The 15,963-nt window shown below is 44.7% G+C and overlaps 1 protein-coding gene across 1 annotated transcript in view; it reads right to left on the bottom strand.

Annotated features, from left to right (window-relative positions):
• The window catches only part of LOC147116426 (dynein axonemal heavy chain 5-like), a 345,860-nt gene that overhangs the window by 153,044 nt on the left and 176,853 nt on the right, over positions 1 to 15,963 (bottom strand). The window contains exon 37 of the mRNA XM_085992043.1: positions 8,157 to 8,332. Coding sequence (XP_085848169.1) covers positions 8,157 to 8,332 — 176 coding nt within the window. The remainder of the gene's footprint in view (positions 1 to 8,156; positions 8,333 to 15,963) is intronic.

The raw sequence follows: 15,963 nt of genomic DNA, 5'->3' as shown, positions 1-15,963 counted from the left end.
ATTCTCTGGGTCAAAAGTTTTCTCCAAGCTTGACCTGCCGCACGCTTACGTTCAGCTGAATGTTGACAAAGAGAGTCAACAGTATCTCACCATCAACACACACAAGGGACTGTACTCATACACCAAGCTGCCGTATGGTGTAAAGTCCTCCCCCAAAATCTTCCAGGCTTTGATGGATAAGATTTTGCAAGGAATTCAAAATTGATTATGCAATCAAGACGATGTGCTGATCGCAACAAGCAGCGAGGAAGAAAATCTAGAAGTGTTAGATATAGTGCTTCAAAGGTTGAATGCCCACAATGTCAAATTGAAAAGGAGCAAATGTGCTTTTGTGAAACTTGAGGTTGTGTACCTTGATCTGAAGGTTGATGCAAATGGCTTGCAACCAGTGAAGGAAAAGGTTGATGCTGTCATCAATGCTCCAAAGCCACAGAACATGCCTGAGTTAAGATCTTTCCTTGGAATGGTCCAGTACTTCGCATGTTTCTTACCTGAGTTAGTGACCATGTTAGCGCCATTGCACAAGCTCCTCAAGAAGGATGTCCAGTGGAAGTGGACAAAAGCGCAACAGGAAGCTTACGATGCTTGTAAGAGAAGTTTCTCTAATGATGCTCTACTTGTGCACTACGACACAGAGCGTGAGCTTAAGTTAGCGTGTGATGCTTCTAGCTATGATGTGGGAGCTGTCATAAGCCACGTAAATTCCAACAGTTCGTGATTGGCAGAAAGTTTACCCTGATAACTGATGACAAACCGCTCCTAGCAATATTGAGGCCCAAATCTGCCATCCCTGCAATGGCCGCATCAAGAATGCAGCGTTGGGCAGTGTTGTTGTCACAATATGACTACACGATTGAATATCGCACTTCAAAGCAAAACGCAATCACAGATGCTTTGTCCAGGTTGCCACATGAAGACTCACGTGTTGGAAGTGAAGGTGAGATTTTCACACTAAGTGCAGTTGACAAAGACTTTCCCATGAATGCAACTGAGATTGCAGATGAGACTTAAAAGGACTCAGTACTGAAAAGAGTGTATAAAAACACATTGAATAGAAGGACTGATCAGTGTATGGACACAGAAATGAAACCATTCCATAACCATCGTACTGAATTGTGAGCAAGTTTGTATCAAGTGGGAAAACAGAGTGGTGGTACCTACTTCTTTGAGAGATAGAATTCTGGCCAAACTTCATATTGAACATCCAGGGATCGTCAGTATGAAATCAATTGTAAGAAGCTTTGTTTACCGGCTTGGGTTGGACAGTGATCTTGAATCACTTGTCAGCAAATATGGCATTTGCCAAAATTGCAGAAACAAACCACCCAAAACTCCACTACAATCTTGGTCATGGCCAAGTAGATCTTTTCAGAGAGTACATGTAGACTTCTGTGAGAAAGCAAATGATTATTTCCTGGTACTTGTAGATAGTCAATCAAAGTGGATTGAAGTGAAACACATGGGTTCAAATACTACAACTGAACGTACCATAGATGAGTTGAGGTCTATCTTTGTATGTCATGGCTTACCTGAAGAGCTTGTTACTGACAATGGCCCTCAGTTCCGTTCTGCGCTATTCCAAGAGTTCATGAAATGGAACGGTATCAAACACACTCTCGTTTCACCATATCATCCAGCTTCAATCGGAGCAGCCAAAAGGTCAGTCAGAATAGTAAAAGAAGCTCTCAAAAAGTAAGTGTTGCAGGGTTGTTCGGGACTCAGCATGAAGCAACATTTGGCAAATTTCTTGCTGAAGTACAGAACTACTCCGCACACTACATGGTCTACAGAGAAGCAGTGATACCCGCCCTGCTGCATGCCTCAGAGATATGGACCATGTACAGCAGGCACCTCAAAGCACTGGAGAGGTACCACCAATGCTGCCTCCGCAAGATCCTGCAAATCCATTGGCAGGATAGGTGCACCAACGTCAGTGTTCTTGCTCAGGCCAACATCCCCAGCATTGAAGCTTTGACCACGCTCGATCAGCTCCGATGTCCGCATGCCTGATACAAGACTCCCAAAACAAGCGCTCTACTCGGAGCTCCGGCATGGCAAGAGAGCCCCAGGTGGGCAGAGGAAATGCTTCAAGGACACCCTCAAAGCCTCCTTGAAAAAGTGTAACATCCCCACCGACACCTGGGAATCGCTGGCCCAAGACCGCACAAAGTGGAGGAGAAGCATCCGGGAAGGCGCCGAATACCTCGAGTCTCTTCGCCGGGAGCAAGCGGAAGCCAAGCGCAGGCAGCGCAAGGAGTGCACATCAACCCAAGCACCCCACCCACCCACTCCTTCAACCACCGTCTGCCCCACCTGTGACAGAGACTGTAGGTCCCGCATTGGACTAATCAGTCACCTGTGAACTCATTTTTAATGTGGAAGCAAGTCATCCTCGGTTCTGAGGGACTGCCTAAGAAGAAGAAGAAGACGACACTACAACTGGATATACCCCAGCAGAACTCTTGATGAAGAGGAGATTGAGAACATGATTGAGTCTTGTTCAACCAAATTTGGCCTCAAGAGTTGAACAGAAACAGTTGAGTCAGAAACGTTATTATGACAGTAATCAGAAAGAACGTTGTTTCAAACAAAATGAGTGTGTTCGTGTTCTCAGTCCCCCTGGCAGGTCGAGTTCACACAAGTGGGATGTAGGAACCATAATAGAGGTTGGTGGAACCAAGAGATATTTGGTTGAAATTGGTGACAACATCCGAAGTGTTCATGTAGATCAAATGATCTCTGCTAGAGATGAAACAAGATGTGATCTTCAACCACTTGATCATGAACATGAGTTTCACTCTGTTCAGACTTCAGAAACTGAAGTACCAGGTTCAAACAAATCTGAGATAGAAACAGGATCATCTTTGAGTTCGGAACCAAAACAAAACAGCCCAAAAATTGGTTCAACACCAAAACCTTTTGTAAGGAGATCAGGAAGACTCCGCAATCCTGTTATTAAACTGGATTTGTAGTTCATTTGTATTTGATTTAAAAGAAAAAGAGCCAGGAGTTTTTGTCATGTGATACATGTAATGCTGGGAAAGGTGGGACCATAGTTCTGTTGTATTTGAGAGGGAAATATGTACATTTTTTTGAAGGGGAAAACAGTGTAATGTATTATCACATGGTTTGTCACGGTTACATTGTTATAAGTATCACATCGTTAAATGGAACTACTTTGGTATGGAACTACTTTGGTATGGTGTAGTTATATTGCTATGTGGCACACTGTGCACGGGCAGTGCACAGTGCAGCGTCGGACATCTTGTATCACTCCGCACCATGCGGCAGCACAGAAACAAAGCAAAAATACAGCTAAGTAAAAGCAGTAACTAAAATGAGCTAAAAGTGTCTGTATTATTTATATTAAAAGAACACAAGGCGACACATGGTGGCAGCGGTATATGTGAGTACAAAATTGTGCTAAGCGAACTACGAATAAGACGAAAAGTGATTTTATGCGGTGATTGAGAGTGAATCGTATAGGAAAATAAAATAACAGCTGTGCAAATGCAACCCCTCATGAACTGGGAAGCCGACGATATAGTAGAAGCATTCCGCAAGTTCAAACAGAAATGTGAGCTTACATTCAAAAGCTTCCTGAAGGGTACTACCAACGAGGAAAAGGTTAGTTACATTCTGTTGTGGACAGGAGAAAAAGTTCTAGGTTTGTAATAATAGCTGGAGTTTGACTGAAGAGGAAAAGGAAAACCCTGAGACAATTTTTGATAAATTCAGCAACCATCTAGAGCCTAAATCCAATCACCATATACACAGATACAAATTCCACAGTTTAAGACAGGAACCCGGTGAAACAGCTGACAATTTCCTGACAAGGCTGAGAAATGAAGCCAGCAAGTGTAAATTTAAGGAAATGGAAGAAAGGCTTGTGGATCAGCTAATACGGGGGTCAGCGCATGTAGAGGTACAAAAAGCCCTGATAGGAAAAGAAAAGCTCAGAATAACAGAGGCTATAGATACTGCGAGAGCTCATGAAGCCATGAAGCAGCAAATGAAAATGCTGATTTCTCAAACGGCTGACATGCGGACGGCTTCTGAGACGGACAACAGAGTGGATGCAGTGAGAGAAAAGTACAACACACAAAGACATGCACATGACAACGGGGGAAACATGTGCAGAAATTGCGGAAGACCTCACAATTACACAGACAAGAGGAAATGTCCAGCATATGGAACAAGCTGCAATGCATGCGGCAAACTAAACCACTGGGAAAAGAGGTGTAGAACGAAGAAAGAAGGAACATACATCAAAAACAAAGGCGGACAGCAGAACCAGAGAAAGAAACACAATATCCATGCCATGGATGAGCAGGATGATGATGATGATCACGACAATGCACTAAACATTGAAACCATAAAGATACAGCTTCACGAGATGTCCAGAGCAGAAAATACTCTGAGGAGAGAATTGCACACCATCATCCAAATAAATAAAAAAGGTCAAAGGTCGGCCCACAACCATCAACTTAAAGTTGAAGCTGGACACAGGGGCTCAGAGCAACATTCTCCCATTGAGACTGTACCAGCAGATCTTTCCCGAAAACCTGAGAGAAGATGGCTACCCGAAAAATGGTTGTTTAAAGGCAAGTAATGTCATGCTGACAGCATACGGGGAGAGTGAGATTAAACAACTCGGAATAACCTTTATCAAAGGGACACATAAAAGAAAGAACATCAACTGCATGTTCTATGTCACTACACTGAGGGGCCAGCGATCCTGGGATTAAACAGCTGCGAGAAGTTGAGGTTGATCTCAGTGCATCACGAGCTGACGGAAACGCCACTGAAGATAGATAGCAACACCCCACTGGAGAACTGCCCACAAATCAAGAGTAAAAAAGACTTGATAGACATGTATCCGGAATGTTTCGATGATACAGTGGGATGTTTCGGAGATTTCCAATACCACATCACCATCGATCCAGAGGTAAAGCCCGTTATCCATGCTCCACGAAAAGTACCCATTGAGCTGAAGACAAAGCTTGAAAGAGAGCTAAAGGAGGTGGAAGAAAAGGGAGTGATCGTAAAGGTCACTGAACCCACAGACTGGGTAAACTCAATTGTGGTACAAGAAAAGCCAAACGGGCGTCTCAGAATATGTTTGGACCCCAAAGATCTAAACCAGGCGATAAAGAGGGACTACTATCCCACCCCAACACTAGAGGAGATTACGCCATCACTGGCAGGAGCCAAGGTTTTCTCAAAACTAGATGCCAGAAATGGATATTGGAACGTGAAGTTGGATGAGGAATCAACAACACTGACAACATTCAACACACCATTTGGGCGTTACAAATTCCTGCGGCTACCATTCGGGCTAAAGGTCAGTCAAGATATCTTTCAACAGAAAATAGACGAGACATACAGAGGCTGTGAAGGAGCTATAGGAATAGCTGATGATATTCAGATCTATGGAGCAGATGAAAGAGACCATGACATGCACCTACATGAGGCCATGGAGAGTACCAGGAAGGCTGGCATCAAGTTAAATGCAGATAAGTGCATAGTTAAAGTCAAGGAATGCCAATTCTTCAGTATGACTTATACACCAGAGGGAGTCAAGCCAAATCCAGAGAAGACTGCGGCGATTGCTGAAATGAAACCACCCAAAGACAAGAAAGAGCTGAGGAGTTACCTCGGCTTGGTCCAATACATGAGTTCTTTCATCCCACACATGTCGGAACATACAACAAATCTCAGAGAGCTATTGAAAGAAGATGCCGAATACCAGTGGTCTGAATCACACGAAAGGAATTTCAAACAACTTAAAGAACTGTTGTGCAAAGAAACAAGTCTGTCATATTATGACAGAAGAAAACCGTCACTCTGCAAGTAGATGCTTCTACCAGAGGACTAGGGGCAGCTCTGGTGCAGGAAGGAAAGCCGATAGCTTTCGCATCAAAGGCCTTGACGTCAGCTGAGACGAGATACGCCAACATAGAAAGAGAACTATTAGCAGTAGTGTACGGATGCGAGAAATTCCATACATACCTATATGGCAGGCGATTTACAATAGTGACCATCATCCACTAGAACAGATCTATAAGAAGAATCTGTGCAAAGCGCCTGCAAGACTGCAAAGACTACTTCACGCTTAAATATAAGCCAGGAAAGGAAATGGTGCTCGCAGATGCGTTGTCTCGATTGTCAGCATATGAGAAACACGAGGTGGAGGGCCTAACAGTAAAAATCCACCACCTAGTGAATGTTACCCCTACAAAGCTCAGTCAAATCAGAGATGAGACTAGCAAAGATGAGGAGTTGCAACTACTCACATAACAAGTAATACAGGGGTGGCCGGAGAGAATCCAGCAGGTACAGGCGACAATTCGTCAATAGTGGACGATTAAAGACGATATTGCAGTAGAAGACGGTATTCTCCTTGCTGGATCGAGGATCATCGTACCAAAGACGATGCAGACACAACTTCTCCATCTCATACATGAAGGCCACATGGGAATGGAGAAATGCAAGCTGAGAGCCAGATCAGCTGTATACTGGATAGGCATGTACAAAAATATTGAACAGATGGTCTCTGCATGTGGTATATGCCAGAAATACAGAAATGCACAACAGAAAGAGGAGATGATACCTAGTGAAATACCGTCAAGACCATGGCACATTGTTGGGGCAGATCTCTTCATGTGCAATCAAGAATGGTATCTCATAGTGGCAGATTACTATTCCAAGTTTCCTTTTGTGAGAAGGATGAAAGACTTGAGAGCCACAACTACCACCAGAATTGCAAAGAGCTTGTTTGCCGAACAAGGAATCCCGGAAAAGGTAATCTGTGACAATGGAACCCAGTTCACATCGAGCGAATTCAGAGCTCTGGCTGAAAAGTATGGGTTCAAAACAGTAACCTCATCCCCACATTTCCCAAGGGGACACAGGTTCATCGAAAGACAGATCCAGACTGTCAAGAGAACTCTCATCAAAAGTAGTGAAATGGGGGAAGACCAAGACCTTGCCCTCCTATCACTCAGATCAACACCACTGAAAGCAGACATGAAATCACCTGCGGAATTGCTGAATGGGAGGAAGTTTAAGACTACACTACCAGCAAAAATACATCCTCCCCAGGACCAGGAGGACTTCAGACAAAAGCTGACAGAAGCACAAATCGTAGGAAGCAAACATTACGATAAACATGCAAAGACGCTACCAGAATTGCTGAATGGACAATCAGTGCATGTGCAAGACCCGGTGTTGAAAACCTGGAATCCAGCCAAGGTCATTGGAAAAGCTGATACTCCAAGATCCTACTTCGTAGAGACTGAACCTGGTAACCAATACAGACAGAACAGACTCCACATCAGACCTTCACCTGAACTGGATAAGCAGCAGACAACATCAGCAACATTGACAACACCAGCTACCACAAGCAGTACAACACCAGAAACAAGCGCTACAAATCAAACAACCACGAGCATGCACACTCCAACTCCAAAGGCGACAGCAACAACAACAACGAGAGCGGAACACACCAAAACACCGCAGAGAGGAATGGTCACCACCAAATCCACAAGATGGAGGGACAACATCCAACCACCTGAGCGATATCGCGAATAAAAAAAAACTCACGATTCTTTATAGTTGATAATAATAGTTTAGATATAATATTTGTTAATTTAAATTGTTAAATTTCATGTTTTAGTTTTTTGAGAAAGAGGGATGTTACATTGTTATATAGTATCACATCGTTAAATGGAACTACTTTGGTATGGTGTAGTTATATTGCTATGTGGCACACTGTGCACGGGCAGTGCACAGTGCAGCGTCGGACATCTTGTATCACTCCGCACCATGCGGCAGCACAGAAACAAAGCAAAAATACAGCTAAGTAAAAGCAGTAACTAAAATGAGCTAAAAGTGTCTGTATTATTTATAGTAAAAGAACACAAGGAGACACAACATTCACATGGTTTAGTATGAGCATGCTCAGTTCACTCTGGCCTAGTAAAGCAAGCACATGAACTAGCAACTCATACTGTCTGTCCTTCATTTGTTCTACCCACATATATTACAACGGCCATAATATTTTCGCATTTTAAACACAAAAGCTATCGTATAGGATAAGATGTAGCACGTTCCTTTAAATGCAATTGAAACAAATAAGTAGAAAATTGAATTACCAGTTTGGAAAGGTTCATGTCTCGAAGGACACCCATGACGATTGTAGATTCGGTGTCTTCAGGGCTGGCTCGTTTGACAGCTCCAAGCGTTCGTAAAACAGACAAAATATTACGGAGTCCAAAATCATAATGAACCTGAAACACACAGATAGCAATCTTGGTGGCGTAGAGAAAGCCTGCAATTAATAACCTGCTTGCCTGACCATATTTTAGGATATTCAATCAATACTCTTCAGTTTACACGATCAGGCGTGGAATACAAAGCTTTAAACTACACTGAATTCTACTTTATTCTTTCTTTTTTCTTTTAATTTACATTATCATTAATGTCAGGGATGTTATTGCTGGGAAATTGAACTCTACCCATAGCAGGCACCCAGAGTCGGCATTACGCACTCCCATTTCAGATATAATCAGTTGTAGAGTAAAGCTTCCTGTACTCTACCCAACAACATGCCTCAGTCCCAACCCCAGAAGAGCATCCCCTACTGCGTCAGTGTGACACTTTTTGCAATTTCCCAAACCAGGCAGACTGTGGCCTTTCTGAGTGCAATTATCAATTAGTTCTGAATTCGGAACAGTTGAGATATCAGCCCATGTCACCTAGGAACTGAACTGAAACTGTCCAATCTCATTTTGCATCGGACCCTTACAGCAACAGTTTGCAATTACCAACAAAACACATAAATTGAGTAAAACTATACTGCATTTTGCATAAAAGATCCCATGCCACTATTGAAAGAAGAGCAGGGAAGTGCTCCTGGTGTCCAGGTCAATGCTAAAACAGATTATCTGGTCATTTATCTCACTGTTGTTATTGGAACATATTGCACAAAGTGCCATATTTGTGTACAAATAAATTGTGACTGCATTTCAAAGCAGTTTGTGTTCTGTGGTGTATTTCAGGTGGTCCTGGGTGATGTGATCAGGCACTCTATAAATGGAAATTCTTTCCTTCAATAACTTGTCCCTTCAACATGAAGACAAGTGGGAAAACATCAATGACTACAGTTCTTGAGCCCAGTCTCATACTGATGCAGTTTAATTCTGTCTCCATATTGAGAACTTGCTTACAGAATTGACCAGACTGTTTAATCCCAGTGCACAGCGAGCCCGGACTAGGTACAGCTCAGCTCCTGAATGAACTCCCTGTTTTATATGCAACAGAACACAGATTACTCGTAAGTGCGCAAAGGCCAGCTGCAGACAGATCCACTCTGTTAATAGCTGCTCTCAGCTCACTGCCTTCTGTGCATTGCCAGCGATGAATGTTCTTGCCCCGCTGGTTTATTCCATTTGAATTTTGTGAGCCTGATGCTTCGCCGGGACTTGTTCTTAGTGCTGCTTCTTTATTTGTGGCTTTAGATGGTTGATGAAGCATCACTGAGAATAACACTTTCCAAAGCTCCAGCCCCATGTAGTTGAAACCGGACAAACCAATGGAGCAGGCAGTGGTGCAGGCACAGAAAGAAACTCACATTTCAAATTTCTAAATCCACAACAAAATGTAAATTTGCGACTGTAATGTATGTACCTTTAAGGGGGAGAACTACTTTTTACAGCTCCTGTATCCTGTAGTACCAGCAGTGACCGCACCTGTATATAAACCCTGAGTAGTGATCTGTACAGTCAGTTGCAGTTTGAACCCTCATTCAGTAAACACCTGTTGATCGTTCCCTGCAGTCTGTTGTCTGATTATTGAAGGACACAACATTAAGATACACGGATATAACATTGGCGGCGACGCAGATTCGAACCTACCTGCAACTCTGCATCACCTCCCAGGGATTCGCTCCTGGAGAACAGTGGAAGGAGGTTGAGTCCAGAAGCACAGGCGTCGACGACAGGCAACCGCCCAGTCATCCAGCGGAGATTTGAGCATCGCAGGGGAGGCTGTCGAGAGCCAGGCTTGGCTTTCCAGTCACGGTGGTCCAGCAAAACGGGCTGGCAACAGGTACTGCGCAGGCCCTTCCCAGGCAGCGGCGGCTAGAGCCGACTGAGCGGCACAGAAAAAGGCCGAGCAGCGTCGACGGGGGAGAGAGAGAGGGCAGAGCGCACAGGGCGCAGCCGGTGTTCAGGACCGAGCGGCGTCAACGGGGAGAGAGACGAGAGCAGAGCGCAGCCGGTGTTCAAGGGCCGAGCAGCGTCAACGGGGGAGAGAGGCGCGCAGGAAAACACGAGGCGCTGCCATTGCCACGAGGAGCGCAGAGAGCGGCATTGGCAGCAGCGCATGAAACCCACAGGGTGTCGCCATTTGCCACGAGGACCGCCGAGAGCGGCGTTGGCAGCAGCGCGGGAGACGCCATTTTAAGCCGCAGCGGGGAAGAAAGGAAAGCGCGGGAGAGGCCATTTTAAGCCGCAGCGGGGAAGAAAGGAAAGCGCGGGAGACGCCATTTTAAGCCAGTCTAACCACACCCAAAAATGCCGAAGAGTGGCAGTATCACAGCGTTCGACAATGAAGTCGAAGATTGGACGACATATGTCGAACGCATAGAAGTATACTGCAAGGCGAATGAAGTGCCAGATGACAAGAAAGTGCTGGTATTGTTGAATTCAATGGGTGCAAAAACGTATGGCTTACTACGAAACCTAGTAACCCCAGAGAAGCCAGTAGAAAAGGATTTTGAAAACATAGTGTCAATCCTACAGGACCACTTAAACCCCACACCGCTGCTGATAGCAGAAAGATTTAAGTTTCACAAAAGGAACCAGCATAAAGATGAAAGTAATGCTGAGTATTTAACGGAACTGCGCAAGCTATCGAAACACTGCCAGTTTGGAACGGGACTAGCAGATACTTTAAGGGACAAGTTTGTGTGTGGGCTTCAAAGTGAAGGAACCCAGAAACGGCTTCTATCAGAAAAGGATCTTACGCTGGACAAGGCTTTCAGCATTGCAGTATCACACAAAGCAGCAGCACGGGGCGCTGCAGAGATACAACGGAGACCGCAAGAATATGGCACAAATGAAATGTCATACGGAACAGTGAAGTGCTATCGCTGCGGCAGAACAACACATGACCATAATGATTGCTGGTTCAAGGACAAAGTGTGCAGACAGTGTGGAAAAGTAGGACACATAGCAAGAGTCTGCAGGTCAGGAAAGAAAACCAGCAGCAAGAAATCTCCACAGGAGAAGTACAAGAAGGTACATAAGGTGACGGAGGGTAGTTCAGACGAACAGAAGAGTGATACAGACTCCGGAAGCAAGGAGCTGGGTTGTCTGAAACTACATAATGTGATCAAAACGGAGGATCACCAAACTATCTGGGTCACGCTCAAGATAGCAGGAGTCCAAGTGAAATTGGAATTGGACACAGGATCAGCCCTAACAGTCATAAACCGAAGGCACTACAAGCGGCTATTCTCACATATACCCTTGAGAGATACAAAGATTCTCTTGAAGACGTACATGGGGCAAAAAGTCTACCCCAAAGGAAAAATAAGGGTGAACGTTATATATAATGGCAAGGAAACACCAAAAATGGACCTATATGTATTGCCAGATGGAGCACCACCACTACTAGGACGTGAATGGATCCGGAAGATACAGCTAGATTGGCATTCTATACAAGCACTGACTGTAGATGCCAAAAAGGATGACGACGTCACACCTGGACGACTGTCAAAAATGCTAACTGACGCATAAGAAGTGTTCCAGCAGGGACTCGGAACACTAAAAGGCATAACAGCGACGATCAAAATAGAGGAAAATGCAAGCCCAACGTTTTTTAAGGCCAGACCGGTACCTTATGCGATCCGCCCAGCCGTCGAAGCAGAGCTGGAAGGTTTGGAACGTTCAGGAGTACTGTCCAAAGTGGACTGGAGCGAGTGGGCTACACCCATCGTTCCTGTAATGAAGAGGTCGTTGAGTAATACGCCTGGGGAACCAAAGAAGGTTCGCATCTGTAGGGACTTTAAGGTGACAGTGAACCCAGTCCTTCACACTGTACAATATCCGCTTCCGATATTGAAGATATTTTTGCCTCGCTATCTGGAGGGAAACGCTTCACTAAGATTGATCTGGCCCAGGCGTACGTGCAAATGGAGGTAGAAGAAGCCTCGAAACAGTACCTCACGATCAACACTCATAAAGGTCTCTACCAATACAACCGGCTGGTGTTTGGGGTAGCATCAGCTCCGGCTATTTGGCAAAGGGCAATGGAACAAGTCCTGCAAGGGATTCCAGGGACCCAGTGTTATTTGGACGACATCCTGGTCACGGGCGAAAATGACAGTGATCACCTCGCCAACCTGGAGCAGGTGCTCACTAGATTGAAAGAATATGGGCTCCGAGCTAATCGCCACAAATGCGAGTTTTTCCAGAAGCAGATCTCGTATTGTGGCCACGTTATTGATAAAGAGGGGTTACATAAGTCCCCTGAAAAGATTGAGGCAGTAGTCAAGGCTCCAGCACTGGAAAATGTGTCACAACTGAGGTCGTTCCTCGGGCTGGTGAACTACTACCATAAGTTCTTGCCGAATTTGTCTACCGTACTACACCCACTGAACACCCTACTGCAAACAGGGGTACCATGGAAGTGGAGTGACGAATGTAAACAAGCTTTCCAGAAGAGCAAAGCATTGATCACATCAAAAGAGGTGTTGGCTCATTTCAACCCAGCACTACCAATTCGGTTGGCATGTGATACATCACCCTATGGCATTGGAGCAGTGCTGTCGCACAAATTCCCGGACGGCTCGGAGAGGCCAGTAGCCTTTGCGTCTCGGTCACTAACCTCAGCCGAGCATAACTACGCCCAGATTGACAGGGAGGCCCTCAGCCTAGTGTGGGGAGTGAAAAAGTTCAATCACTATCTGCACGGGCAGAAGTTCACCTTTCTGACTGACCACCAACCACTTGTTTCCATCTTTAATCCAAAGAAGGGCGTTCCGGTGATGACTGCGCAACGGCTACAAAGATGGTCCCTTTTTCTAGGGGTGCACCAATATGAAATCGAGTATAAGGGCACGAAACAGCATGGAAACGCTGATGGGCTATCACGCCTGCCACTGCCTACTGCAGAGGAAGCACCAGCAGTGGATCCTGTCGAAATATTTCATTCGACTATAATTGAATGCTTGCCAGTAACTAACGCTGGTATAGAGAAGGAGACCCGAAATGACCCGACACTGTCTCGGGTATATGATTTGACGGTGAAGGGATGGCCAGCACATGGCGACTCACTGTTGCCAGCATTCTCATCCAGAAGAGAACAGCTGTCAGTATGCCAGGGGACCTTGATGTGTGGATCCCGAGTGGTAATTCCACCCAAGTTAAGGGAGAGAGTGCTCAATGAGCTTCACGAAGGTCATCTGGGAGGGGTGAAAATGAAAAGCCTTGCTAGGGCTTATGTGTGGTGGCCGGGGATCGATCAGCAAATCGAGGACCTGACAAAGAGCTGCTCAGGATGGCAGAAGGTCCAAAATGCACCACCACATGCCCCTCTACACCCATGGGAGTGGCCCTCATCTCCATGGCAACGGGTGCATATTGATTTTGCTGGTCCATTCATGGACTCAATGTTTTTAATAGCCGTGGATGCGCACTCGAAATGGCCTGAGGTGATCAAAATGTCCTCCACCACCACGGAGAAAACTATTGCAGTCCTACGGACCATTTTTGCCAGGAACGGCTTGCCAGAGCAGATTTGCTCTGATAACGGACCACAGTTTGTGTCCGAAGAGTTTCGAAGATTTATGAAAAGGAATGGGGTAAGGCATTACACATCCGCCCCGTATCATCCAGCCACAAATGGATTGGCTGAGAGGTTCGTACAAACCTTTAAAAAAGCAGTAAAGGCCATGTGCGATGACGACATTCCACTGCAGCATAAGGTGGACAATTTCCTGTTAGCCTACAGAAATGCGACACATGCAGTCACCAACCAGGCCCCGGCCATGATGTTCTTTAACCGAAGGTTGAGATCTCGTCTGGATTTGCTCAGACCAAATGTACGAAGAGATGTTGAGAGTAAGCAATTCCAGCACATCAATGAGAAGCCGACAAGAAGCTTCAATGTAGGGCAACCAGTCTTGGCCCGCGACTACCGAACAGAGAAATGGCAACCAGGAACGATATGCACACGGCAGGGGCCACTAATGTACACAGTGGATGTTGGGGAGAACATTGTGAGATGCCATGCTGACCAGATCCTAGAGTCACAGGAACGAGTCAACCCCATGTCACGGCCATACGTACCTGGTGAGGAACCCGACGTACAGGTCGCATCTACCTCAGAAACAATAGCATTGGAAGCTGATGAATCAACTGACGACAGGGTGTTAGAATCGCCTCCGCACCAAGAGCGAGACACTCGGGAAAGGCGTTATCCAGAAAGAATCAGGAAGCCTCCCCAAAGACTGAATTTATAAATAGACTATTTTCAGTTAATGTTGCATGTTAAAAGTGTTAATTGTAATTAGTTTGATATTTAATTGTTAAATGAGTGTTATGGTACTGTTAATCTAAAAGGGGAGGAATTGTAATGTATGTACCTTTAAGGGGGAGAACTACTTTTTACAGCTTCTGTATCCTGTCGTACCGGCAGTGACCACACCTGTATATAAACCCTGAGTAGTGATCTGTACAGTCAGTTGCAGTTTGAACCCTCATTCAGTAAACACCTGTTGATCGTTCCCTGCAGTCTGTTATCTGATTATTGAAGGATACACGGATATAACAGCGACCATTAATTAGATACTTCATCCAGCTCACCCAGAAAGCTGAGCCTCACTGCACACAGTGACACCACAAGACCAAGAAAACCCATTATCGCAACAGATCCTGAAAAAACCTACGACTTATGTTATCAAGCATAGACATACAGTGCAGCATAACATGAACATAACAGAGCAGTGCGCTGACAGCACTATATTACTGGGTTTACTTCACCTGTATGTGCAATATTTTTGGTTTATTCGTTTTTTCTATAGGGACAAGTTATTGAAGGAAAGAATTTCCATTTATAGAGTGCCTGATCACATCACCCAGGACCACCTATGATCTCCATAATGCTTTATTTTTAATTAAAAAAAGAAAGAGTTTATAAACAGATTTTGTGTGTTTTCTATGAACACCATTCAGATAGTAAAGTTCACAGTTCCCTTTTAAATGTATGGTACTACAATCAAAATACCACATACTTTGTAATAAGAAGCACTGTAAAAAGTGACAAGGCATTGAAATACATTGTCTAAAATCTGATCATTATGATACTAATTACGATGACCACATCTGCTGGTGACTAAATGGCTTCAGTTTTGAGGATTACCTATTTATTTTTTTTAACTCTACAAGATTTTGTTGGTAGCGCAGCTAAAAAAAAAATCGAAATACAATAGATCCTTTTCATAAATCTCCTTGGGATCTCTCTAAGAAGTGTTACCAATAGTGGTGGCAGCAAGGGGACTTTACACAGGCTCTCAGTTAGCCTAGATCATTTATACATAAAATCTACTGCATTTCCTTTATCAACACTCTGTTAATGCCTCACTATTAACTTGGTCAAACATTACTTGCCTCTCACAAATCTATGTTGGCTGTCCTTAATTTACCCATGTCTTGCTGGATGAGTATTAATTTTGCATGTATTATTACGGCCTCTAGATTCTGCTTGCCCACTGCCGATGTTAGGCTGACTGGTCCATAGTTAATCTCTTTCTCCATTCTTGAATAGCGGCGTTACACTGGCAACTTTCCAGTCCTGTGGCACAACTTCCATAGCCAAGAATGTTTGAAAGATTATGGTCAGTGCCTCTGCCGTATCCTCTCCGAGTTCCCTCGATAGGCTGGGATGCATGCCATC

This window comes from Somniosus microcephalus, chromosome 6 (genome assembly GCF_052327205.1).
Source record: "Somniosus microcephalus isolate GS21.2 chromosome 6, FLI_Smic_1.0, whole genome shotgun sequence".
Taxonomy (NCBI): Eukaryota; Metazoa; Chordata; class Chondrichthyes; order Squaliformes; family Somniosidae; genus Somniosus; species Somniosus microcephalus.
This window is presented reverse-complemented; position numbering and strand designations above follow the sequence as displayed.